We start from the raw sequence: 27012 nt of genomic DNA, 5'->3' as shown, positions 1-27012 counted from the left end.
TCCTGCAAACCACATTACTTCCTAGCCCAATTCTACCTCCACACTTGTTTTGATAATTATAGTAATTAATGTAAGTGCTTGTAAACACTAAGTGCCACTTTATTTTTATGTATTTCTTCATTAGTTATTTAGAATGTACTATTAAAATTCTAGTGTTTAATTTATTTATTTTTTTTATTTTACTTTTTTAAAATGACAGTTTTATGACACTATAAGTATGTTTTTTGGCAATTAGTACATATTTAAGATATTCTAACTAATCGATAAATTAACAGATTACCAAAATAACTGTTAGCGCACACACACACACACACACACACACACACACACACAAACCCGGGAAGGTTATTACATTGTTAATCACACAAGCGCCTCATAGCAGTCTGAATGACTAAAACCCACGCGACGGCTGTGAGGTGGATGTTTTGTTATGCAGGTTTTGCTGCTGCTGAAAAGCCTGAGGAATGTTGACACTCCTTCCTAGAGGAGTTTACACCATCCTGGGATATTCCGGTCAAGAGAATTCCAAGCTCTGCAGTGGAAACTATTTACAGAAACACACACACTTTGGTGACATCACTTAGACCCTCCTTGATGTCTTTTTGGCTAGAGTATCTGTTTTTATACATTAAATAGTGTATCATTTTTATAACAAATATAAATCGCTTGAGATTTAAGAGGATAAACTGTTAAAAAGAACCTCCTGAGTGGCATTTTGAAAAGTCGTGCCAGCTGGCTATACAGGAAACATGTTTTAGCTTTCACGTGGGGTGGACAACATGTGAGGAACAAACCAGTCTGTGTTGTGCTCCTGTAGGAAAATAATCAACAACGGGATGGTTTGATGAAGCGGAGTTACTCTTGAAACCATGTAACAAGTTAGTTCCTAGTTACAATCATTCCCTTACTTTCCCTTCAAGTTATTAGGCCCAAAAACAACACAAAAAGACTCAGCTTGTCATGGTACAGAGACACCCTACAAAAACAAACAAACAAACAAACAAAAAAACACGTCCTCCGTCCTGAAGACTTTCCCGTTTGGGCAAACAAAGTTACAGCTTTTCCTCCTCCTTCCAAACATGCTAAATAAACATGTCCTTAAAACCTCACCATATAAACAATTATGTTTTTTGTTGTTAAAGAACATTTTTAGTCAGTGTTTTGTCGAGTGTCTGGCATACAAGTCACCACTGTGAGAGCTGCTGTTATAGGAAATTAATCAACAACTTCTGAGCAATCAGACTCAACCTTCGAAAAAATGCTGGAGTGTCTACCACAAAAACATTAATAACTAAACGTCACAATTGTGATAATGCAAGAACGAAGTTTTTTTTTGCAGTAGAAACTGTGTCACCTGTTAGAGCGTCAAAAAAGGCGGACGTCTAATAGACATAAATATAGCGTAATTATTTGGTCTCGTTAGCTAGTCTAATTGTCAGTGTTTACAGGTCTATAAATATTTTAATTATTATCCCTAGCAATTACAGTAGGCAGACCTTAAACGTAATAGACGGTAATTAAAACTGCTGTGATAATTAAAACACACTCCCAGGTGTTTTATTTTGTTTGTAAACCGGCTGGAAGGATTGGCCAATGAGTACGCAGTTAGAGGGCGAAACACAGGAACAAACCTAGACCCCACCCCACACACACACACACACACACCCACACACACACCCATACACCTTAATCTCAGTAACTAGAAAGAAATCTTTTTTGTGAGAACATTTCTGAACCTCACAATTCTTCATATCTTTGTGAGGACCTTCCACTGACATAATAATTAGCTAATTAACGCTACACCTGACCCTAACCTCAGTAACTAGATGGATATCTTTTAAATAAAAGCTATAAAAACAAAGAAAGAAAAAACACTTCTTTTGTGAGGACCAGGTGATTGTGAGGACTTTGACATGATCCTATCATTGTGAGGACTTTTGGTCTTTTTGGAGCCTCCCAAAGGGCTGCATACATGTACACACACTTCAGAAATCAGAAAGACAGACTGGAAGAGTGTATTGCCCAATGACAGGGTCAGCAAAGGTCTCATACCCAACCCCTGACACACACACACACACACACTCACGTCTTCTGAGAACTTTCCATTGACATAAAACTTACTGTAGCTAATTAATGCTACACCTAACCCTAATCTTAGTAACCAGAAGGAAATCATCTGACTCGAAGTTGTTTTTTTAATACAAACTGTAGAAACGCCTTATTTTTGTGAGGACATTTGACACAATCCTATCATTGTCAAGATCTTTTGGTCCTCACAAAAAGGCTAAATACACACACATACACACTCACACACAAATCTGTCTGTCTGTCATGCTGTGTCTGTCTTTCAGTAATCAGAAAGACAGTCACGTACCCAAAATACAATCAACACAAACACAAAGGCACATTTTGCGAGGATTGTCTATTGACATAATGATAAGAGTAACTAATAAATGCTAATAAATAATAATAATAATATTAATTCTCAATTCTGATTGGTCAGAAGAGGTTGATTAAGTTTCTATACCTGCAGCTCTGACAATATAGAAGCTGCAAATCACAGATTTATATTAACGCGCTCGTTCTAATATGTTATCGTTTCTATAGTAACAGCTCAAATGTAACAATAAACAGATAAAAAGTATGACATTTAATATATAAAAAGTTGTTAGTGTTTGCTAACTGCAGTGTATACAAGAAGAAAACACTATAGGACATGCTGTTGTAGGAAAATAATCAACTTTGGGGTGGTACCTCCGCTTCAGCACACCACCCCGTCACTGATTATTTTTCTTACTTAAGTTGTAGAATCCGTTATTTTACCGATTTTTGTAAAATAGAAAGCAAGTGTCACACACAGGATATTTAAGCTGGACCATCCATTAAGCAGGTCAACAGTTAGACAGGATAAATAAATACCACAAGGTAAAAGTTTCATGTTCTTTTTTTTTTTTTTTGGTACATTAATTCTGAACATGATCTGATTTTAGGTTTTATTACTTTAATTGCAAATTTATCCATTATCATTATAGCTAATACATGAAAAGTACGAAAAGTCAGGAACCAACGAGAGTACCGAGACGCACTATCGCTACCCTTTCACCAAATGCTAATGCCATTTTTCACCTGTAAGGAAAAAAATATAAAAATAATTGTAAATAAATAAGTAAGAAAATAATAAATTTAAAAATCATGTATATATAGTTTAACCCCCACTGGTTCCTGACTTCTTGGACACTCTGTAGTACAGGTGAAGTGTCATTCAATTGAGCTTAGTGTATTTCTTTTATTATTTTATCAGCTGCTACTTGTTCTACATATTTACAGATTTCTTAATACTGTAGGTGGTGCTGTTAACGATGCAATTTCATTTACATGTGCGAATCAAGCTGCGATCACGCTAGCTTGCAACAGAGCAGCAGGTAACCAGACATTTCCTGTGAAAGTGACCTACTTTCCACTGCAAGTGCAAGACTGCGGTTCCTTCGACAGAGACAAAATAAAAGCCTTTGTCAAAATATGCTGTGTGTTTATGCGGAAGCTTTCTGAGCTGGTTGATTGTGAAGCAGGAAAGTGCTGGATTTGAGATTGAAGCTCAATACTGATTAGATGTAAAATAATTCTCTTTAGCGCTGCTGAATTCTCAAATTAGAGGGTGTGATTAGTTTTCGCTAACAGCAGCTCTGACAATAGTGCACTCGTATAATACACTCGTTCTAACACGTTATCATTTCTATACTTAAAAAGACCTTGTATGTCCGATATGGTGAAGTTTTCTGTGGGGCGATGTGTGTAAATCGTTTATATGGAAGGAGATGTTTATTTAACATTTATGGAAGGAGTCTCCAGTGTCAGAGGTAAAGCTATGAGTTTTTCAACATCTTCAGGACAAGTGTTCACACTGCGGTTCTCCGAAACATGACAAGATGCGTGGTTTTTTTTTGCCTTACAAACTTCAAGAGAAACAAAAAAAAAAAAAAAAACAGAGGATGGTTAGGGAACGAGTGTTTATATCTGCTATATGTTTCATGGACGTTCAACAACATTAACCGTAACCGTAAACAGCATGATCGTTAATACATTAATAATTGTAATCGTTGACAAATCGCTGTAATATAAAGGGAATAAAAGACCTCAGGGCGTGCTGTTATAGGTGTCACGTCACTGTTGATTATTTTCCTAGAATATACGTGTCAACATATTTCATTCCGTACTTAAGACAAGTTATCGAATGTAATACAGTGATATCTATCAATTATATATTAATCCAAAATGTACTAGAACATCAAAAAAAAAAAAAAAAAACAAGACAAGAGACAAAAGCATCAGCCAACAGAGACAAATACGAGTGTCAACTTGTCGTTTTGTAACATGAATGTAAGATAAGTGAGCATTTATCTATCCATCTGTCACTGTTGGGAAAAGGGGAGAGCTACGATGTGACCTCACCTCACTTCACCTCAGCCCTTGGGAATATATAACATATTAATTAATAAAAAATATTCTCACTCCTATCCTCGACACATGCTGAGGTAGAGCCGTTACAGCCTGGGGTCACGAGATTGCGAGAGTTCAGCAGCACCTGAAGTCGTGAGGAGAATTCGCTCAGGCGTCCGTTGTTGTAATCAGAAGCTGACGAGTTGCGACAGTATCACACGCCGCTATTGCTCCAAACTCACAAGTCCATAACAGGACACTCGGCTCAGCAGAAGAGTTTACGAAACTGAGTAGCGATGCGTGATATGATGATAAGATATCGTTCCCGTGAGAAATTACATCATGATGTGCTTTTCTGAGCATGTTTTTTAATAGATCTTTGACAAAAAAAAAAACCAGAAGTGTGAGCAAATCTGAGAACGCCAAAGTAAGAAAACGATTTAATGCTAATCACTATTGTTTTTAAGTATTGTTATCATTTCTATAGTAACACATTACACAGCGATATGTACGGTAAATGCACTACTACTACTAAGCGTGAATATGACTGTAGGTTGTTTTTTTTTTTTTTTTGTTTTTTTTTTTGACTGAAGTTACACTGACACTATTTACAGGATACTTCCTTTGAAAAGAAATTTAAATTAGAAAAAAAAGTTATTTTCATACGCACGCTTGATATTTGTCGTTAGAGCCGCAAGTGCAAAAACATGTTAACAAACCAAAAACGCAAAAGAGCAAATCAGAAAGCACTAAAACACAAAACGCACGACAGCAAAACACACATCAACATAAACTCAAACCAGAAAATGGGCGGTCCTTACTGATCATCACACGCTCGTTGCTGATTGGCTGCTGCGCGTGTCACTCTAAGAGCCGGTAGAAAACCGAGAACTGGAGGCTGCTTACAGTAAGAGGAAATATGAGCTGAAATAAAACCACGGAAGCTTTTATTCCTGCTTATTTTTATCAGAGGCAGTCATCAGATGTTATTTTAGATAAGTTGTGAACATTTTCATGGAATTCATGCAAATTTGCAAAAGCTAAAAAAGTCATTGGATTATTTAGAAAAAAAGAATTTTTACTCTTTATTATAATATCAATGCAACTTCACCTTCAAAGGTTTTTGCAAGGTTAACTTCATAACAGAATGAAAACATGCAATTATTTTTCCTTGTGATAGTCGCAGCGCGATGTCCAATCAGGAACGAGTATGTGGCGTTCATTAAAGACCGCCCCTTTTTAGTCAATGCTCTTGTTTTTTTTTTTTTTGTAGTGATTTTGGTGTTTCTGTCATATTTTTCAAATTTGTTGTGTTTTTGGTTATTCCTGTCGCATTTCTGATTTGCTGTTGTGTTTTTGGTTTTGTAGCTGCATTTTTGTTCTTGTTGTTGTTGTTGTGTTTCCAAATTTGATATTGTGTTTTGTGTTTTGAGTTTTGCTGTTATGCTTTTGGTTTTGTTGTCGAGTTTCCAAATGTATTGCACTGTTCTCGGTTTTGTCGATGTGTTTTCAGCTGTGTTTTTGGTTTTGTTGTTGTGTTTCTGAATTTGCTGTTCTGTTTTTCAGTTTTGCTGTTGTGTATTTTGGTTTTGTTGTTGTGTTTCTGAATTTGTTGTTCTGTTTTTCAGTTTTGCTGTTGTGTTTTTCAGTTTTGCTGTTGTGTTTTTCAGTTTTGCTGTTGTGTTTCTGAATTTGTTGTTCTGTTTTTCAATTTTGCTGTTGTGTTTCCGAACATTTTTTGTTTTTCTGTTTGCGTTTGTGGTTTTGTTGCCAGTGTTTTGGTTTGGTGATGTATTCTGCACTTACGTGCCACCATATTAAATTCTGAATATTTTGTAATTATATTTATAAGACTATATATAAGAGAGCTCTGTATTAAAACATCTTCGTGTTGCCACTCTTACCCAAACAGAGTGGTTTTCTCAACGCTCAGAGTCGATGTTTGCCACTGAGCTCACTACAGCGCCTGAAACATGGCCGGTGACTCAGCCGCCGGCGTGTCGTGACCCATCTTCCTGAGCAGGTTCTCATTCTCTCGCTGTCTCTCTGGACACGAGCCAGGCTTTATGCAGACACACCCTGCCTGTGTGCACCAACGCTGCCTGCTATTGCTCAATTATACCATTCTGCACATCTCACACACACACACACACACACACACACACACGAATTCCGAGCCCTACTTGCTTACCTACCTTATACTTTAAAGTGATGTTTAACCTTTTTAAACGATCGTTAAAGTTCTCTGGCACCGAAAAGACTCGCTGTCGTCTGCTCACTGACGCCTTTCTCTAATGACCGAGACAGAGGTTCAATTACAAGTGGCACAAAAAAAAAGCACAAATATAATAACACAAACATGTCACAAAATCTCAAAGCATGTGGGTTTTCTAACTTACACCACATTTGCAGCAGAAGGCTGTTTATTTTGAGTGAAATATTATTAAAATATCAGTGCCATGCTGTTGTAGGAAAATAATCAACAACGGCAGGATGGTGTGATGAATTCGAGGCAACACAATGTCCAGGAAATGTTTTATTCCTCTTACGTACAACACGGCAATTTGCCAGCGCCTGCGATTTTTTATCTGCTTAAAATAACCAACAACCTCGAATAACCTTTTTTTTTTTTTTTTTTTAATCTATTCATAGTTACATTTCATGTTGTGGAACAATGAAACAAGTTAGTTCCTGTTCTCACTTACGTTACAGCAGCAATAAAACCAGTCGTTCCTTCACTCGACTCATTTTTCCTCTCTCTAAGTTAAAAATAGAAAAAAGTGCATCTCTTCCTGTTACAGAGAAACCGTAACGCTTCCTGAAGATGTCAGGAACTTTCCAGCGTTACCTCTGACACTGGAGACTCCTTCCATAAATAGTTTTTAAGAAACGTTTCCTTACAGAAATCTTCCCTGTTTTAACGATTACACAGATTTTTTTTAAAAAAAAAACCATTTATGTGCCATACAAGCCTCGGTGAATAAGTGTTTACTAAAGAAACGATAATTAAGACACATTCCGTAGATTTTTCCTTTAATTTGTCACCCGTGTGTATTTGATACTGTAATGAATAATTTTAATAACACAACAGTGAGTTAACTCACACATTTATTGTGTTGTCGCATATACACCACTGACTGTTCCTCACGCTGGATATGTGCACTTTTAAAGATCCGGTTGTGGTTTTTGTGAGCCACTTGTGTGGACACGTCCTGCTTTCACAACAACCTGAAGCATCTGCTCACTGTTTCGGAACGACGCCTGGCTGCTGGTCTGTTTATATTTAACACAAATGCATTTCCATGTTCTTTTCTCCTTCGTAGATCAGATAAGACCTCAAGAGCGGAAGAGGCGGACATTTAAAAACGAGATAAGCATGAAACAGTAAAGGAGTTGATCGAGATGAATCTAAAAAAACGCCTGAACGCACACACAGGACAGACGAGGTAATGTTACAGCGGTGAAAATAAATCCGATGATCCAGATGAGCTTTTGTGTGCTTTTGACGAGATCCACGAATTCCTTCCGTTCCAGTCTTCACCTGTTTATAATTATAAAAGTAAGACTTCATGCAGCACAATATAATAATCGCTGCACCAGCCTTTAACATCTGCAAGTGAAAACCTAGTCAAAAAGATCACATCATGTTCCCATCTTACAGCTTAGGAGGAAATAATAATAATACTGTAATTGAATACGTGAAGAACAGGAACAGGAAGTGATGTATTTATTATAACACTGAGAACACTGAGCTGCAGGAGTGTGGACCTCGAACTAGGACTCAGTGACACCTCAGAAAGAGAAAGAGAGAAAGAGAAGTGGGGGGGAATGCACATCACTATATCTAAAATATAATCATGACTATGAAAAGACAAAAAAAAAAAAAGAAAAGAAAGGGAAATGAGAAAAAATGGAAAAAAATGAGCAAAGAAAAAAGCAAAAGGATGAAGAGAAAGGAAAAGAGAAAACGAGAAATGAACAATAGAAAAAGAAAAAGAAAAAAAGGAAAGAACAGATGAAAAGAAAAATAAAACGAGAAAAGAGGATATGAGAAAATAAAAAAAGAAAAGACAAAATAGAAGATAAAACTAGAAGAGAAAAGGAGAAAAGGAGAGGAAAAAGAAAACAAAAGAATAAAAAAGGAGAAAAGAACAGAAGACAAGAAAAGCGAAGAAGGAAAATAAAATTAGAAAAAAACCCACAAAAAACGATATTCCATTAAATTATTGTGTGTGTGTGTGTGTGTGTGTGTGTGTGTGTGTGCGCGCGTTATGTTTGCATTTATTGTTTATATTTTGTTATATTTATTGAACACTGTATTAAAAAAGTGTGTGTGTGCGGAAGCATGTGTATGTGCACGTTGATATGCATGCAGTCAGTGCAGTAAGGTGTGTTCTGCGGTGTGTGTGTGTGTGTGTGTGTGTGTGTGTGTGTGTGTGTGCACGTGCAGTCAGTGCAGTAAGGCGTGTTCTGCGGTGTGTGTGCGCACGTGCAGTCAGTGCAGTAAGGTGTGCATGCACGCGTGTATGTGCGTGTGTGCAGTCAATGCAGTCAGTGCAGTAAGGTGTGTGTGTGTGTGTGTGTGTGTGTGTGTGTGTGTGTGTGTGTGTGTGTGTGTGTGTGTGGGGTAAGGTGTGTTCCGCGGTGGCTGTGCGGGTGGATGAGTGAATGAGTCACCACGCTGACCTGGATTAACATGAACAGCTGTGAAACAGTCTATTCAGTGTTTTAGTGTGTCGCTTTTACCAACAAACACTCGGGTGCAGCCCCTCCGGCCGCCTGGTCATGACCTCAGGAAGGGACGAGCGGATTCACACTTCCGCATTTTTGATCATCGAGACCTTTTTAATAAACATTTGAAAACTCTGGAGAGTTTTAAAAAAAATTTTTAAAAAAAGTACAGAAAAATAAGACCTGATAATGTATTGCTAGGCCATGTTACATCCAAATCCAAAGGAAAAAGAGAAGAAAAGAAAAGAAAAGAAAAGAAAAAAGAAAAGAGGCTAGGTATTGCTAGGCTATTTTACATCCAAATCCAGAAACACAGACGAAAAAAATAAAAAGAAATGAAAGAGGAGAAAAGAAAAGAAATAGGAAAATAAAGAGGAGAAAAAAATAGAAAACAAAAGAAAGAAAAGAAATGAGAAAAAAGAGAAACGAAAGTTGAGTAGGAAAAGTAGAAAAGAAAAGAAAAAACTAGTTGAAAAAAAAAAGTACTCAGTTAAAAAAAAAATCCAATTTTAAAGATTATCTACAAAATTTTCCCAAGTCAGTTGCTTCGGGGAAGTTTGCAGAGGTTTATAGAGGTTTTAATTTCTGATATGAAATAATAAACACTGGGGCAAGATGGAGGCATGGAGGCACACAGCGGACACCAAACTGCGCTGCGTTTTTGTTGTTTGCGTTCTGAGTCTTACTTATAAATATCGAAGCTAGCTTTATTACTTTTGGTCAAAAATGCCAAGAATTGCATTAAGCCAAAGCAATCTGTAGGCAACTGCTGAGCAAAACGTTCTCCGGATTGGCCTGGAACCCTCGGACTGATGCAGCAAAATCCCGACCAGACCGAATAACGACAGATAATACTGATAACAGTATCGCAAAAAAGAACATAGAGATTAACAACCGATATATCGCTCAGTCACCGGCTGTGGTTAAACGGCATAGACATCAAACAAGGCATCTACAATTTTGCTCAAAGACAACATGACGTGAATGGAATCTGCAGCATCAAGAGACTAATTAAGCTGTTAGGAAGAGTCACAGTGACATCCTGAGATTCTCTTTGACAGGGACGGAACGGGAAGCTGGTACAAAACCCCAATTATGCAAATGTTCATCCGCAGAGCGAATGGGACGGAAGCGGGTGAATCTCTCAACGCTCGGTTGGATCTGCCCTTTCCTTGACCGTATCGACCATTACTCTGACAAAGCAAGGTTTTCAAGTTCACTGGCAAACAGCATCTTACATCAAATGCCATTTCCGCCAAAGCACGTGATCCCCTCTGCGAGTGGACGAGTAACTGAGCCATAATTCAATTATATTCGTTTAACAGACAAATCCAATCAACTATAGCCAACTCTTCTCAAGTGGGCACTTCAAAACATAATGACTGGCTGGAATGTAGAATGGAGCTATATGTAATGTGATGTAAAATGGTCAGGCTATATTCTGATTTAACTATATGTCAAAAAAATGGATATGCTTGGAAAATTAGCAGTTCCAAACTAATGAGCATGAAAATGTACTTCAGACCATACATACTTCACATTCTTCTGGTGCTGACGAAAGCTTTAAAAGCCACAATGAAGCAGTGACAACTCCCACAAGTAAAGATTTTAAAATGATAATCAAATATTTCCAACCCAGATATGCAACACCACCAATAAGCCTGTTATCCGACATTAAAAAAAAAAGAACACTCACCTCTACAGGCTGCGACGGGATCTTTAGTGGAGGAAGGTTCGGCTTGCCTACATTCTTCAGATCTGACAAGTTCTCATAAGACTGTCCGTGATAGTCATCGGGTGACGGTTTTAGATCCGGGGACTCGCTGTTGACCTGGTCGGGTCCATCCATTGGTCGGACCAACGCCATGGGCTTCCTAGAGTTGGCCAAGTTGGGCTTGGAAGAAAGTGGAAGCGGGAAGGTCTGGGAAGCTGGTATTGGGACATCTCCACCCAGGTGGGAAGTTTCCTTTTGCTGGGCCTCTGAATGATGTGATGGCGCTGTCCTTCCAGAAGAACTTTTGCACTGAGGGGAAAGTGAGTGCTCGTTGGCATCGTTGTCTTCATCCATGTCCTGTTCTGATTCGCTGGACTCGCTGGAATGTAAAGGGGACAAAGGCTCTGCAGGTGGTGAAATGTCCGGAAGAACAGGTGGCAAGGTGGCGTAGTCTCTCATGTCAGGCCAGGAGTCCGTTTTTGTTTGATGGGACTTGACGGGACCTTCTTTACTCTGGATTGGGATGGAGTTGTCCGGGATTGGGAACTTCTTTGAAGGCTGAGATGAGTTGTGGCCTTGTTTAGTGCTTCCGTAGGAAGATGAACTTTGGAATGAGGACTCCGTTTTGACCTTGTGCACGGGGTGCCCTGAACGTTCATATGATGATGAAGGGGGTCGATCCCTGGGTGCCCCATCATACTGGTTATACTGGAAGTTGTTCCCATCCTCGTAATTACCGAGCATTCTCTGGATGCGGCTGGACAGTTCATCGCCTTTGTTTGTCTAGGGAAAAAGATAAAGTCCTGCATAGGGTAAACCTTTGTGTGCAAGTCTCTAAACTAAGTAATTATACAATCATAATGAATAACCTGTGCCATTTTATAACCTTTATTATTATATTTCATGATATTTTACCCGTTTCTAACCTTTCTACTAAAACTTCCATCATAGTTGTATGCACAATAGCATGCATAAGTGTTTATGACATCCAGCTTATCTGACCTTTTAAGGCACTGCTAGCTTGTGTAACATCGAGACTCACAGACGAGGACATTAAATTCCCAGGTTTCGACTCCCCAGAGGTTTATATGCCATGATCATCACAGCTAACAACATCCTGTACTGTCAACAACCAGATCTCAGCAGAACATCCTTATCTACCATCTTTAAACTGTTTGTCATGAAGCTTTGCCAGACCAAATGATAGGCCCAGATGTCTGCTGAAGACTGCAATAACAGCATACAGTAGCAATAAAACCATTGGTGTGGATGCATTGCAGAAATACAGTCTTTGCAGAGTACTGAGAAAGGCTTACTCAAGCAGGAACTGTAATACTAGCATGTAAATGACAGCTAACGTAGCATGGAACACTTATACTGAAAAGCTTAACAGGGCCCAGCTGACACGCGTATCGACTTAGCACAACCGACAAGGCACGTTTAAAGTGGAAGCACAACTGTTGCCCACAGGCCACTGAGTGCACTGAAGTGCTCTCGCTGGCCTGCGGACAACAGGACGCTAACGACGTTTATAAGGCAGGTTGCTCTGACGGCACGGGGAGGGTGGATGCGTAAACACAGCTGACTGTTTCCCAGGGCCAGTCCTGAATAGCTCAGTGTTTGTCCTACACTGGCTTCTCTTTTTTGTTTTGTTTTGTCTTCTTGAGATCTTAGGCAGTTTAGAATATACTGACTAACAATTTTCATATTGTTCTTCCTAGTCCTTCGTCGTCCTTGTTTTGTTCTTTTGCAGTAAAGGTATAAAAACAACTTGCTACAACTAAATTAAGTTGGATTACAGCTGAGACTTACAACTGAGACAGGTTTCATCTGAGCAACTGAGGGTTAAGGGCCAGTTCAAGGTCCCAGCAGTGGCAGCTGGGATTTGAACTCATGACCATACCTTAAACACCGAGCTACCACTGCCATTGTAGAACCCTTGAACAAGGCCCGTAACCCTCTCTGATCCATGGGTGACGTATCATGGCTGACCCAGTGCTCTAAGAATTCCACTGCACTAGCATATGTCTTCTCTTTTTCTCTGTCTTCTTTGTAACTTCCAATCCACTGTATGCATGTTAAGAAATGAGTGTGTGATACTGCCTGACAACACATATATTGCATTGGACTTAGGACAAACCTTGTCTTAAATACTACCACCACCATGCTTCTAATCTTTTTCACAACAAGAGAAATGGACAATATTCAAATTTTAAAACAGGAGACTACAGACTCTGATTTCAAATGCTTCATTCTCTGTCCCCTTTCCTTTTCCTTCCTGTCTCTGTTTCTAGACACTTTCACTAATACACTGCCTGTCTCTCTGACACTAAATAAGAAAGGAAAAAAAAAATCTTTCACCATCTCTCTCTCACACACTGCTTATTTCTTTCTCTCCACCACCTCCTGTTCTCCAACGAGCCTAATTAACTGCCGTAGCCAGATAACGAGCTGTGGGAGCAGATGGGTGTCTGATGGGAGTAGGAGAGAAGACAGACGGCTCACCATCCTACTTTTAGAAAAAAGGCACCCTCACCTTTCCTCCTTCTGCCTCTCTCTCTCTCTCTCTCTCTCTCTCTCTCTCTCTCTCTCTCTATCCCTCTCTCTCTCGAGAATCCATCAGTCATTCAATCCTCAGTCTCATCCCGAAACCCTGACAGAGAAGCTCCAAGGGGCCTCATTAAAACACTCGCTTCTGCATTCATATATGCATGTGTGTGTCCATGTTCATCTCAACCAGCAGCACCCTCAGGGCTTCTCTATCCACGTCTACAGATGAACCATGTCAGACAGATCATCAAGATTTCAACTTTAAAGGCAAATTAACCTGTCTTGCATCCAAATTGCCCTAAAACGGACATGCTGGGAAGCTCAACTGACTGAGCAGCGATTCTCCGTCTACAGTTTTTCCCCTGAGCAACACCGCTATAATTTATGGACTTTACAGAAACGTCTCAACTAAGCTTTAAGGGGTAGTGCGAGATTCCCTGTGAGAAAGCAAAAATCTGTTCTGTAGTCTCTATCCACCATCCTCTATCCACACTGAGCAAGATCATTTGCCTGCTATAATATTAGCTGCCAATTCAACCAATCGGCTAAGCAGCTAGTTAACAATGGCAAAACTGAGACTATAGCAGAAAAAAATCTAGCAGGCAGAGAGAGAGAGAGAGGGAAAAAAAAACCAGGCACATGTCCTGTGTCTTGTCAACAACAACATTATATATATATATATATATATATTTTTTTTTTTTTTTAACAATAACTAGCAGGTCCTCCACTTTTCTTAACATTCACAGAGACCGCAGCCCAACCCACTTGGCTTTCTCACGAATTCACAGGTCAAGGTTCATCAAGATAAAGTTGGTGAAAGTCACCACTTCTGGAAACAAATGCTTTCACATCCCACATCCTTTCCACCTCAGTGAATTGGCTTTTTTTCTTTTTTTTTCTTTTTTTTAAGCAAAGCTTTCACCATCACATAGTCAAAAAAGCATAGATGTTGGCCACTGGGACAGCATTTGGTTGTTGGACAGTTATCTAGCTTATGTTTAGAAAACAATGTTTAAAAAATCCATTAATGATGCTGGAGAACTTGCTAAAATAACATATTTTGTTCCTATCTAAGAACCTAGTTATCCAGCTATCATAACTTCCACTAGCGACTAGCACTTAAGACAGAGTGCCATTTTGTGTAACAACTTTAATTTTAATTTAGCCAAATATAATTATAATTTTGATTCATGAGTAGCCAGTGTGTCTGTTATGCTTTTTAGAAATTTAGCTGCCCTATGCACTGCCTGTGTTCGATCAGAAAGGCCTGACTGATTGACGTTCACCTTGTAAGGCTCCCCGAAGAGCGGCGTACTCTCCTGGTACAGCTCCTTATCCTGCAGGGCCGCCTGGTTCCTCCTCTCCCATTCTTTCCTCCGCAGGACGTTCAGTTCTTCGCGTACGCTGTGTATACCACCCCCACAAAAAAGAACAAACATGAACAGATGTTAAACCACAGAAGGTTAAAGAAGAAGACAAGCAAGCTCTGTTTCATGATCTTTCATATGTACCGTATATACTGTATATGTCCATACTAAGGAATACCGTCAAATTTCCTACATTTAGTCACGGCTTGTAATGGCAAATTAATCAATATTAAGTCTCAAATAATTTGCTAGCTGCATAGAAAAATCACAGATTTGCATTAACACTCTTGTTCTAAAATCAGAATGACGTAATTCCTATAACAACAACATACACAGGGACTTCAGTGATCAACACATACACAGATTTTTTTTTTAAAAAAAGTATAACTGTTGATAGGTTTTCTGTAAGGAGATGTTTAACATTTATGAAAGGAGTCTCCATTGTCAGTGTTCTGTAACAGTCAGAGGAAAACTGTAACTTTTTCAACCATTTTCAGGACAGAGGAATTTATGCTTTTTGTGGTTTCTTGGCAACATAAGTAGAATTTTTGTATTATTACCTTCAAGAGACAAAAACGAGGGTGAGGGAACGACTGTTTGTAGCTGCTATAACGTGAGTGAGAACAGGAACTAGCTTGTTTAATAGACATTCCACAATATTACATGTGAAAAATAGATTTTAAAAAAGTATCACATTCTTTAATAAATAAAAAATTGTTAGCTATGGCAAATTGCTTTATTACTTTACGCTACGTTATTTGTTACGATTTTGTTTTTGCCCCTGCCTAAAATCAGGACACGGGAGCAATCGAACTCGAGTGTGAACTCAAACCCGAGTCTGAGGCCACTCTACTCTACTGTGAACTGCACTGAACATGATTCGACCCTCGACTCAGTCAAGAGGAAGTGAGCAAGAATTATGCAACAGAAAATTGTTTCCGCTGTCGACGGAAGATCGAATCCTGATGATGCAACAAGCCATCTGTGACCGGGGCGGCGTTACTCTGTCCCCTGTCAATCAAAGCGACAACCAATCATGGTCTGTGAGCTCATGTATGTGGAAGAGGGCAGATAACGTTTTCCTCCAAGTGTTCAGAAGCTCTGTGTTCGAAAAGATGCCGTGGATTCACGTGTCTCTGAGGAAGCACGTGCTAGCTGTCATGTGACATGGGAAAGCTGGCTGGTGGATGGGATTTGGCAAATGACTAAATTGGGAGAAAATGGAGATTTTTGCAAGCACATTTCCACTCCTTCCTCTTAGCAATTTTTTTCTGGTCTGCTTAAATTTGTTTAGTGTGAAGCACAATCAGCCCCAATAGAAAACCAATCCAGAGCATCAATTTTTCTCTTACTTCCAGTCTATCAAAACAGCCTTCTTTCTCACTGCACTTGTACTTTCTTCTTTTCATGCACATTCTCCATTGCTTAAAATCTGCTTCCCAACTTACGCTTTGTTTACCATTACTAAGGGTTATTAGAGCCCACTATTAGACTGTCCGATGTTCAAAAGGGAGACGTACTGCATGACTAACAGCACTGCACTCTAAACGCTATTAAAAGCCGGAACAAAAATATTGAACAATTATGCTAAAGTGTTGAGATGTGACGCTTTGCCTCCCGTGTGTGATAAAAATGGCCATTTGTGGGTTTTGTTCAGTGAGATGGAGGACAAAGGAAAAGGCCGGTATTAGCTGTGTGACCTTTTGGTGAGTCAGTATGAGTCACTGGACGTAACGGCGAAGAAATTACTCATGCTTCACAGACTGCCAAGTGCAATCTTTCCACTGAAAACTCCACAGCGTGACGTCATTCAGACAAGGTCAGTCTGCAATTACTACAGCCCTGCAATAAGCCCAAGTCTGGTGAGAGGAAAATCAGGAAAATAACTTGTTTAGGAGTAAATAAGGACCATCTTGAACTCAAAATTGCATGCTGGAAACCAAACACTTTTCCAGGTTTTAAGATCAACTGACATTTATCATGTATATTTATGTTGCTTTATTGGACAATCTGTCATCCATATTTGCCCAAGCGCATGTTCCAGATAAGATATCTTTAGGGTGGAGGGAAGAGGACAGGTGTGATTAGATGAAGGGTCCTCAGGGGTTGCAGTAACACAACACGCAACATCTGGCCCTGAATTCTGCAACTGGCACCTGGCCAGACGCAGTGAGCAGATTCATTTAAACAGAAACACAGATCACAGAATGATGTGATCTATAAAAACAGCCAAAAGCGCTGCATGTGGCATTTTCAGGGAGCAAGGATTTCTGCTTTTAAGCTCAAAAAAGGCTGTTTTCAGTGCAACAATCAGGACATTTTATTAGAAAAGAAAAGCAGAGAAGCAACAGATGAGGCTTGCTGTATGAACAGTTCATGAACAGGAACAATGTTCCTGCAGAGTTGAATTATATTTTCCGAACAAACACAAAAATCATCATCTTTTTATTTACCTAATGCAAAATAGTGACTTTGTTTAAGCTTTAGTTATAAAAGATGTACAAATCTCAATGCACAAACGTCCGCGGTCATGTTAAGGGCTACAGCTCAGTGACCTTCATTTCCGATGTACTAAAATTAAATTGTTACAAGAATCAATCAAACATCCTACAACAGCACATTGCCAAGTCTTTTCTTCCTCTTATACAGACTTATTTAATGAAGAATGACACTTTTTTCTAGTTATCTTTAATGGTGTGGAACGTCCGCAAGGCTACTGATCACTTACGTTATAAGCGCTATGAACAGTCGTTCCCTCACCAGTCTGACTTTCTTCTCTTAAAGTTAACACGACAAAACAAGTAGTTTGTCGTGTTACTGAGAAATCTGAAAGCGTAAACTCCTGAAAATGTTACTGCTTTACTTCTGACTTTAACAAAGCTCTGACACTGGAGACTCCTTCCATAAATGATAAGCTTCATCATGTTAATGATTAAATTCAATAGCGTGTCTTTTTTTGGGGAGCGCCCCTGCGTAAGTTACTGCTATAGAAGTGATACTGTATTATAATCAGTGCATTAATATAAACCTGTGCTGTGCAGCTGCACTCCTTTAATCGCTGTATTAATGAATGGTATCAACTGAGTAAATATTTACATTCACTTTTGATAAATGAGGAAACCGGACAGTTCTTGGAAGTGGCTCTGATTTCTGAGACGAGCTTTCCTCTTTCAGAAAAATCCAATTCACATTCGATCCGTCTAAACTCGGATGAACCGCTGAGCTCTTGTTCTCGCAAAACATCACCTCCGTGACGCCCGTGACCTCGGCCTGGGCTGCCATGGCAACCGGAGAGCCGTCCCGGATCAGATGCAACACACGGCGTGACAAAAGTGTCCGTTAATCACACACACATGGACTGATAAGAAAAGTTTGGAACATAACCCCCGCTTTTCCACTTTCACCCTCTCAGACCTCACACACCCTCTCCTTTATTTACACTCCCCCACTCCCCCACTCACTCTCTCTCTCTCTCTCTCTCGCATATTTTTCCCCCATCGTTGCCGCAGTAGAGCGGCAGGAGGCCATAACTCCGGCTGCAGCAGAAAACACGACGCCAGGGTGGTGTGTCTTTCTCTCTGTGGTTTGAGCCAGAGAGATCCTTCAAGCTCTAAATCACTATGTCTATCTGAATAAACAAATGGGCAATCCCATGCAAATTTTAACCTTACGATGGAAAAAAAGGTGAATGGACGCACAGAAAAAACTCTAACTTGGGTCCATATTTAGTTGTATTTCATTGCTATGTCTGATGTTCTCTGGTACTTTCTTAATGAGCAGTTTAAACTACCAGTCTGGCCAAAAATAATGTTTACACAGTTGTGCAATAAAACCAACTCCAATTCTTTAGTTTGGAACTGGAGCTACGAAGCTAGTTTAGCTACCAAGTAAGCTAACAAGTAAACCGACACCAGGAATATCTCATCATGTCAGAAGAGAGAGATCAAGGCACCGATATTTTACTCTAGATGTAATCGATATGTATATACGTATTTTCTAGAAAGGAAAAGAAAAGGTGGGCAAAATACTGAAATTCTTTACTCAGATAAATATTCTAAATAATTAAGAATAAGAGTCACGGTTTCAAATTCTTCACTCAAAGTATAAACTCTATAGTATAAATGTAAACAGTATGAAAGTACAACTACCAAGAAAGATTCACCAAAGAGAAAGACGTCCGCCTCAATTTCAAATCACGCTGCTTTCACTTCCTGATGGATAATCGATGCAGCTTTCACAAAGGAACCAAAGAACGTGGGATTATTAGCAAAGGCTAACTAAAAACAGCGTTATTCCTAATCTCTCAAATGTTAGCTAGCATAAAAACAACACAAACCGGTTTGATAAACACAATGTTTACATCTGAGTTAATGCTTTCAGTCGCTGTCATTTATGACACAAAATGTCGGCTTAACATGCTACTTCAATTTTTCAAATTCAAAAGCTAGTTAGGAGTAGAGGGCGGAGCAAAAAGATCATATGTGAATCACATCGTAAAAAATCTCAAGAATTTAAAACATTTTCACAAATACACAAAATCTATCACAATATTTAGCTTGACGTTTTTGCTAACAAAATCACCAACAAAACAGTGGCGCCAAATTCTGAAAATCTAGAGGTTCTGAGATCATTTAATTCTGCCTTCACTAAAAATTTTAATTTCAAAAAAAGAAAATTTAATAATGGAAGCAAAAGCAAGTTTTTAACAACATTGTTCACTTGAAGAATTGAAAAGTACCAACACCTTACCCACGATACTCATAAAATTGCCCAGCCCAGGGCTCGGTGAAGAGAAAACCTACTTCGTAACATTTTAAAGTGCGTTGTGAGGTTCTTGGAAAATACAAGAAGAATTCTGTGGTAAATTCTGAGTCATTTAGATGAACTTCAGTTCGAATGTGACTGGACTTGCTCAGAAGCTTCTCTAGTAATAGCTCAATCACTTGGACTTGTATCGCCGACAAAGAAAAACTAATTGATGACGTTATGATGAAGTTTCCTGTAAGTAGACTTTTATTCAACATTTATGGAAGGAGTCTCCAGTGTCAGTGCTTTGTATCTGTAAGTTTTCTGAAACAGGAAAGCATCCAGGACAGAAGAGTTTGCGGTTTCTCGGTAACGTGACAAGCTGCGATTTTTAAACTAATCCTGTGGCACTCACAACTTTAGTTCTTAGCTTTCAAATAGTTCCTAGTTACTGTGCAATGTGCTTATTCAATTCAATTCAATTCATTTTTATTTGTATAGCGCTTTTTACAAAGGTCATTGTCTCAAAGCAGCTTTACACAAACAAAAGTAAAGTGAAGTGTGTGTGTGTGTGTGCCGTCTCTGATGAGCAAGCAGGGCGACGGTGGCAAGGAAAAACTCCCTGAGATGGTGATCGGCTTAGAACGGTGGTTTCATCTTATCCTGAAGGAAGTAGGAGAGATTGTTTGCGACGCTGGCGAGTGTACGTAGCTAGTACAGCTAGTTTGCTTTGCTATGTTGGCAAGGAAGCTAGGATGAAGTAGAGAACGTAACATGTAAATCGAACAACCAATGCTGACACTGATTCATGCTTGTGTTAGTTAGCCTTAGCTACTCACCAATAAGGACAGGCTACGCCCACAAACGGCAACAGCAGCAGCTGCTACACGCCCACATGAGATAACTAAAAGCAGCACGAGAGATTTGTCGCTTGCTAATGTGAATGTGGGATCATATTTCCAACTTTTAAGCTGTTATAGTTTCCTTTACTTTGCAGAAACGCACATCACGATAACGAAGAAACAGTATTAATCATGTAGCGCTAGTGAGAGCAGTGACTAAGCAGCACCATCATCTTGCATTTAAACACAATCTGTCAAGCTGAAATGAAGTTGCAAGCTAGTTGCGAAGTCTTTCCTTCAACAGCTGGGAGAAAGCGCGATGGTTACAAAGATACGAGAACAACAAAGCCAAAATGCTAGCCAAGGCTGTCACGATTTTCCAAACGCAACATGATGTATAAAAACGCAATGTGTTGGTTTAATCTATTTTGGCATTTTGGTTGCTAGCATCAGTCACCTTGGCCCCATTATAGTTGAGTATATGCACTTCTCACTATGCTAATACTTTTGCAGACAGTTGTTAGCGTTTTGCAAAGGAAAGATTCAGGTCTGGACAAGTTAAATAATCATTTAAAAAAGCAAATTAAAAAAAGATCTAAAATCAACACACACATACTAAAGAAACAAGAACAAAAAAAAACTCTTACACAAAATAGTGAGAAGTGTGGGAAAACAGACGCGAGGCTCGAGCCGGCACGTTCACTTAAGTGCCGCAGTCTGGATGAATTTGCATCGAGAAATGCAGCGCAATCAAACATGCAAATCAGAGGCTTTACCAGAATCTCTGAACTACTGAAATGAGATCATTCCCCAGTTTAAAATGAATAAATAAATAAAAGAGAAAGAAGACATTCTGCCTCATTCGATTTCTGGTGTTCGTGTGGGATTAGCTACATCCTGTTATAGGCTCACGGATTTCACTGGCCTAGTTGCTCCGAATGCAGAACGTGCTTAAGTTCAGGACATTCTGTCTCTATCAGAGTGGGAGGGTGTGTGTGTGTGTGTGTGTGTGTGTGTGTGTGTGAGAGAGAGAGAGAGAGAGAGAGAAAGCAAAGCAGGGTAATCATTGAATAAGGAGAGATAAAGAATCACATTTTACTGGAATGAAAAACAACTGAATTTGTGTCTGTTTCTTCTCTGGACATAATATAAAAGCAGCCTGCTGTATAATGGATGTAAGAAGAAACCATCGAGGGGTGTGCCGCTGTAGGAAAACAATCAACATCACTGTAGTGTGATGTCCTAAGCTCATTATTTTCCAACAACAGCTCGTCCCAAAATGGTTTTTTTTCTTATACCACGGCAATATGTCAACGCTTACAGCTAATTCATTAAATGAATGACGTCATAATTTTTATCCATTTACAGTCACTTTTAACGCTTTGGAATGTCCATGAAACAAGTTAGCTCCTGTTCTCACTTACGTTACAGCAGCTATACACAGTCGTTCCTCTCAGGCATCGTGTCTCAGCTTGTCATGTTACAAAGAAACCGCAAAAGCGTGAACTCCTCTGTTCACAGCCGGAAATACCATCAGAGCTGCTGTTATAGAAACACCTTCTGACCAATCAGAATCGAGAAGTCAACAGCGCTGTGATATAAGTAGGCCATATTGGACATGAGTCAGATTATGACCGATGCTGAGTGACAACATTACAATGCATTAATTACAGGATATTTTGAATTAGTCAGCACACTGGTGTCTGTGCGCGGGACGCCTCGCTCATCATCTCATGTTTTTATATTCACTTCCCATTTTCCCATTCCCTTCCCATTCTTCCTGTTCCCTTCTCCATTCTTCCTATTCCCTTCTCCATTTTTCCATTCCCTTCCCATTTTCCCACTCCCTTCTCCATTCTTCCTATTCCCTTCTCCATTTTTCCACTCCCTTCTCCATTTTCCCATTCCCTTCTCCATTCTTCCCACTCCCTTCTCCATTTTCCCACTCCCTTCTCCATTTTCCCACTCCCTTCTCCATTTTCCCACTCCCTTCCCAATTTTCCCATTCCCTTCTCCATTTTCCCACTCCCTTCCCATTTTCCCACTCCCTTCTCCATTCTTCCTATTCCCTTCTCCATTTTTCCATTCCCTTCCCATTCTTCCTATTCCCTTCTCCATTTTCCCATTCCCTTCCCATTTTCCCATTCCCTTCCCATTTTTCCATTCCCTGCCATCAAAAAGCTCATTGTTACAAACTCCTCCACGCTGAAATACACAAGAGTTAACGTGCGCTTACGCACTCCGCCAGGAGAAAGGCAATCCTGAGCTGTGCATGTAATCCAATCTGAAACACACACACACACACACACACACACTCCCTCTCTCTCTAACACCCTGCTCAATTCGTCCAGGTGCGCCACTTGTCCGCTCACCTCAGGAATAAAGGATTAACCAGTCGTATGCAGGGTCACCGAAAGGTCGCGGATACCTGCAGCCGGCCGCAGCTTTTAGCAGCCAAACAAAACATCACACACACACTCATACACACACACCAGTGCTAGAAGATGAAAAACAAGTCCAGCGATTTCAGTTCATAAATATGACTAAAAACAATTATTTAGCACACATGCATGCTGTGTTCAACTATACCTTTGAAATTTCTGATCCTCAGACTAAGAAAATCCAAAAAATTAAAAATTCCTACTCGGAAAAACATCGAGTTCACAACATCAACAGTAAACAAAGTAGCCTTTCTTTTATAAGCGTAAACTCCTCTGTCCTAAAGACTGTTACAAAACACTGACACTGGAGACTCCTTCCCTAAATGTTACATTTACATAAACGTCTCCTTACAGAAAACTTCACCATATCAACGATGACACTCGTTTTTAAAATTTGTTCATGTGTAGCGTCCACCGTACGAGTCCCTGCGCAGGTTCGCTGCTGTTACTGAAAATGAATCATCACATTCTGACCAATCAGAAGCCAGAATTCAGCAGGGACTTTTAAGAGACCAGAGGGAAATCCGTTCAAATAATGAGTCAGTAAGTAAAAACAAACACTATTTCGATCAAGTTCACTCTGAACCACAGAGAGTTTTTTGGGATGATTATAACCCCCAAGAATCGATGTTCGTCCTCACCCTTACAGAATATTAATCAAATTATATTCTGTTCTTTTTTTCCTCTCGTTTTTCTTAAATAACAAGCGTCGTATCGTTGACACTAAAGAGCTGCTCAGCTCACGGCGGTCCAGGAAAACTTGCCTAATCATGTTTTCTCACTGCAGTATCAGCAGCCATACAGTGAACCGAGACAAAAAGGGAACCCCTGGCTGAAGATAAAGAAATTCATATAGAAATAAATACACAAATTAATCCCTCTTGCACTATTTCGACACAGCAGACATGACGCACAGACACTTTTGGGCTGATGGTGACAGGTGGCTTGGCTGAGGGCCTGTTACTGAAATTTGCGCTTACTCAAATAGGACAACTGACAATAAATAAATAATCCCATTCTCGTTGCCCTTTATCTGTGATATGCAATAAAAAACACAGCTGTGTGTTTTCGGTGTTGCCCAACACCACTGCAGAACGATGGACGAGTACCAAATTTCCCAGCTGCAAATTCTACAGTTAGTCATTTATCTTTAAGTATTCTGTAAAAATATTACAAATGTTTGGATTTTTTTTTTAAATTACCTGAAAAACACACCATGAAACACATCAAACATGTTTATACTGAAAGATCTGGGATGTGCTCTATGTGATTCTAGTGCTAGTTTGTTGATTGACACTATATTTTTTTTCATTATTTCTGTGAGAAGTTTGCGGGCGTGTCAGTCTGATGTCACAGAGGGACACTGGACTCAAAATCCCAGAATGCAGTGCAGCTATACGATGCAGAATTACTGCAGAGACTCGGCTCGGCTAGCAAGCGATCTATGAGATGACGAGTGCGATGTGGTTTTAGCATAAAAGCTTTCAGAGATCTGTTTGATCAGAGTGCACAGATGAAGAGGAGAAGCAGCTGGACAGGCTGAGGGACTAAAGCGCCGCTGCATCACTCACTTTAGGTAGACATGAAGCTAGAGCTAATGCTGCGTTCGAATTAACTCAGAAGTGGGAAATTTAAACTCAGAATTACGTCATTTTCCACCAACTAAATGAGGAAAAAACATGGAAGCCTCCATGTTCGTCTTTAATAAGCAAGAAGCTAGCCAGCTAACTGTGAAGCGTGTACATTTTCCTCCTCCAGACAGCGAACTGCATCATCGGTGTTATAGATTTAGCAAGCAGATACATCTGTAAGTTGATTGATCTAAAGCAAACGCTTGTAAATCCACAGTATAACTCGTTTAAAAGTAAAGAAGTGCTGCTTTGTTTCCTGCTGACGCTGTGGGCGGCCATGTTGACATGACGTCACATGCTGAACTCGGAGTCGAGGACACCTTCCTGACTTTCCCCGTAGGAAAAAAAAATCAAAACAATCAAACAAAAGCCGTTCCGGTCGAGATCAGCGACTCCAGCTTTAGATTCCGATCTCTCAGGCTGGGAAGGAAAGCGGATGATAAATTCTCGGTATGATAACCCTGCTCCGTATTAGGGTTTCCAGCCCGTCACTGGATTTGTTTATGACATTTGCATTTTAAAAGAGGATGACCTTAAATGCCATTTAAAAAAAGACCTGCAGAGACAATGCAAGTGGTCGTAGTCAGTGATTTGGTTATGGAAAGTCCTGGAACAGTCGTTGAAGCTGCCGGGTTAAAAAGATGGCTCTTCGTCTTCAGTAGTCTATCAAAATGATACAGAAGTAGACTAGCAACCAAATTCCCTCATTTTTTACCTGGAGTGATTGTTGTCTAAAAAAAAAAAACTAGGTGACCCCATTGGACAAATCATGTGGCCTTTATGTGACACATCACACCTGGAATTTATGTAAAGCATAAAACAACACGATGGGCATCCTGATTATAACGTGCTTGTCTTCCTATAGTGTTTATCATCCATCGTTATTTAACAAATCTGTTTATTATCAGATTTTAGATTATACAGATCATCCACTGTACAAGCTGTTACTAAAGACACAATAACAGAGCAGCTGGCAGAGCTGATGTTATAGAAAACGAATCAACGCCGTCTGACCAATCAGACCTGAGAATTCACAGTGCTGTTGATTAATCGGTGATATTGTTGGTGTTTCCAGTGACGGATCAGCTTCCGATTTCCTCGTTAGACCCTAAAGAGCAACACGTCGTCTCACCAGGTCTCGGTTTGGGATCGAGACTTGGCATTCGCACAACATGTTCAGAGCTGGCAGCCAATTTATCCGGCTAAAGAAGAACCTCTTTCAATTAATCCTGTTTCAGCTGGTGCTTCAAAACTGATCTGACACACTGATTGTTGGTAAACAATAAATTGCAGCTTTCATATCCGACTATGAAGAGTGCAATTTCCTCAAACCCAGTGAAACGGCAAATCTGGCACCTTGATAGTCATTTAATTCCCTAATATCATTGGCTTCACTGATTAACCTAATTAACTAGTTTCCTCCAGACCTTTCTGCTCTCTGCTTATGGCTTATTTGCAATTTTTATTTGATCTGAATCCTTGAGTGGAAACATTCTTTAACTCAGAAAAGGCTGTGCTCGGGCTAATCTGTGACTGATTGGTTTAATAAGCTACAATAAAACAACAGAAGAAGTGAAGGGGGTTTGTTGGCATGTGGATGTTTACTGGGAAGTCCAGAGACAACAGATTGAAAGAGATCACTTGATGATGGATTGTAAGCAAGCTAAACAGAGCAAAGACCAATCTAACAAATGACCAGCAGGGTATTTCCAGTTGCTTCTTTCTTTCTTTTTATTTATTTATTTATTTTCCTTTGTAAAGAATGAACTTTGTTTGGAAATACATCATCATCATAATAATAATAATAATAATAAACACATAAGGATTTCTAGTCCAGGTGTTTCTCCCCATCACTATTCATGTATTTGTCCTGCCTAGGATTTTCAACAAACAGCTAAAAAAAAAAACCTTTAAACACCATTTTGGGTGGATGGATGAATTTTTAAGGTCGTTTGTCGACAAATCATTTGCAAAAACTTCACATCGGACAGGATGTCACTTGTGTGTACCAGCTGGATTAATTATAAAACTGGTTAATGGATTTAAAGTACTTACCTAGACTGAGCAGCCATTAGTGCGAAGCCAAAAAAGATTATGAGCCAAATTTGAAGTTGCAGATTGCCATGGAGCTTCTTGGCACTTCTCCCCACAAAGCCGTCTTCTCACATCGTGTTGCAATCAACCCCAAACGTTAGATTTATTCATTTATAAATGCCAAAACTAGGATTGATCGTTCATAGTTCACAACTTATTGTAGCAGAACAGCTAGGAGCTTGATCCCTGGACTCACCGGGCTAAACCATCCAAGTCATCCACGCTTCCGGAGGGGGGGGGTCAGGGATAGTATCGACTGAGCTAAATAAGACTTATACGACATACACACACTCACTAAACACCCAGTACGAGTTATAGAGTCTTAATAAGTCCAGTGTGACTTTCGTAAAATATTACATCTGTTGTATTAGTGTCGTGTCGAGTTGGAAAGCTCCAGATGTTCACCCCTTCCACCCGTCAGAAATGGTACGGCCCGTTGGATCCTATTATGGGCATGTT

General features: G+C 39.7%; 1 protein-coding gene across 2 annotated transcripts in view; it reads right to left on the bottom strand.

Annotated features, from left to right (window-relative positions):
* aff1 (AF4/FMR2 family, member 1) overlaps positions 1-26747 on the bottom strand; it is a 48203-nt gene extending 21456 nt beyond the window's left edge. The window contains exons 1-3 of one of the 2 annotated variants that reach the window (XM_026928859.3): positions 26515-26747; positions 14719-14836; positions 10865-11665 (exon numbers count right to left, since the gene is read on the bottom strand). In XM_026928859.3, the coding sequence (XP_026784660.3) occupies positions 10865-11665; positions 14719-14836; positions 26515-26531 (936 nt within the window). In that variant the 5' untranslated portion in view covers positions 26532-26747. Of the gene's footprint in view, positions 1-10864; positions 11686-14718; positions 14837-26514 lie in introns of those variants that run through there. The other variant, XM_053240193.1, reaches the window with a different exon arrangement.
* Positions 26748-27012: the final 265 nt, after the last annotated feature.

Source organism: Pangasianodon hypophthalmus, chromosome 15 (genome assembly GCF_027358585.1).
Source record: "Pangasianodon hypophthalmus isolate fPanHyp1 chromosome 15, fPanHyp1.pri, whole genome shotgun sequence".
NCBI classification, from domain to species: Eukaryota; Metazoa; Chordata; class Actinopteri; order Siluriformes; family Pangasiidae; genus Pangasianodon; species Pangasianodon hypophthalmus.
This window is presented reverse-complemented; position numbering and strand designations above follow the sequence as displayed.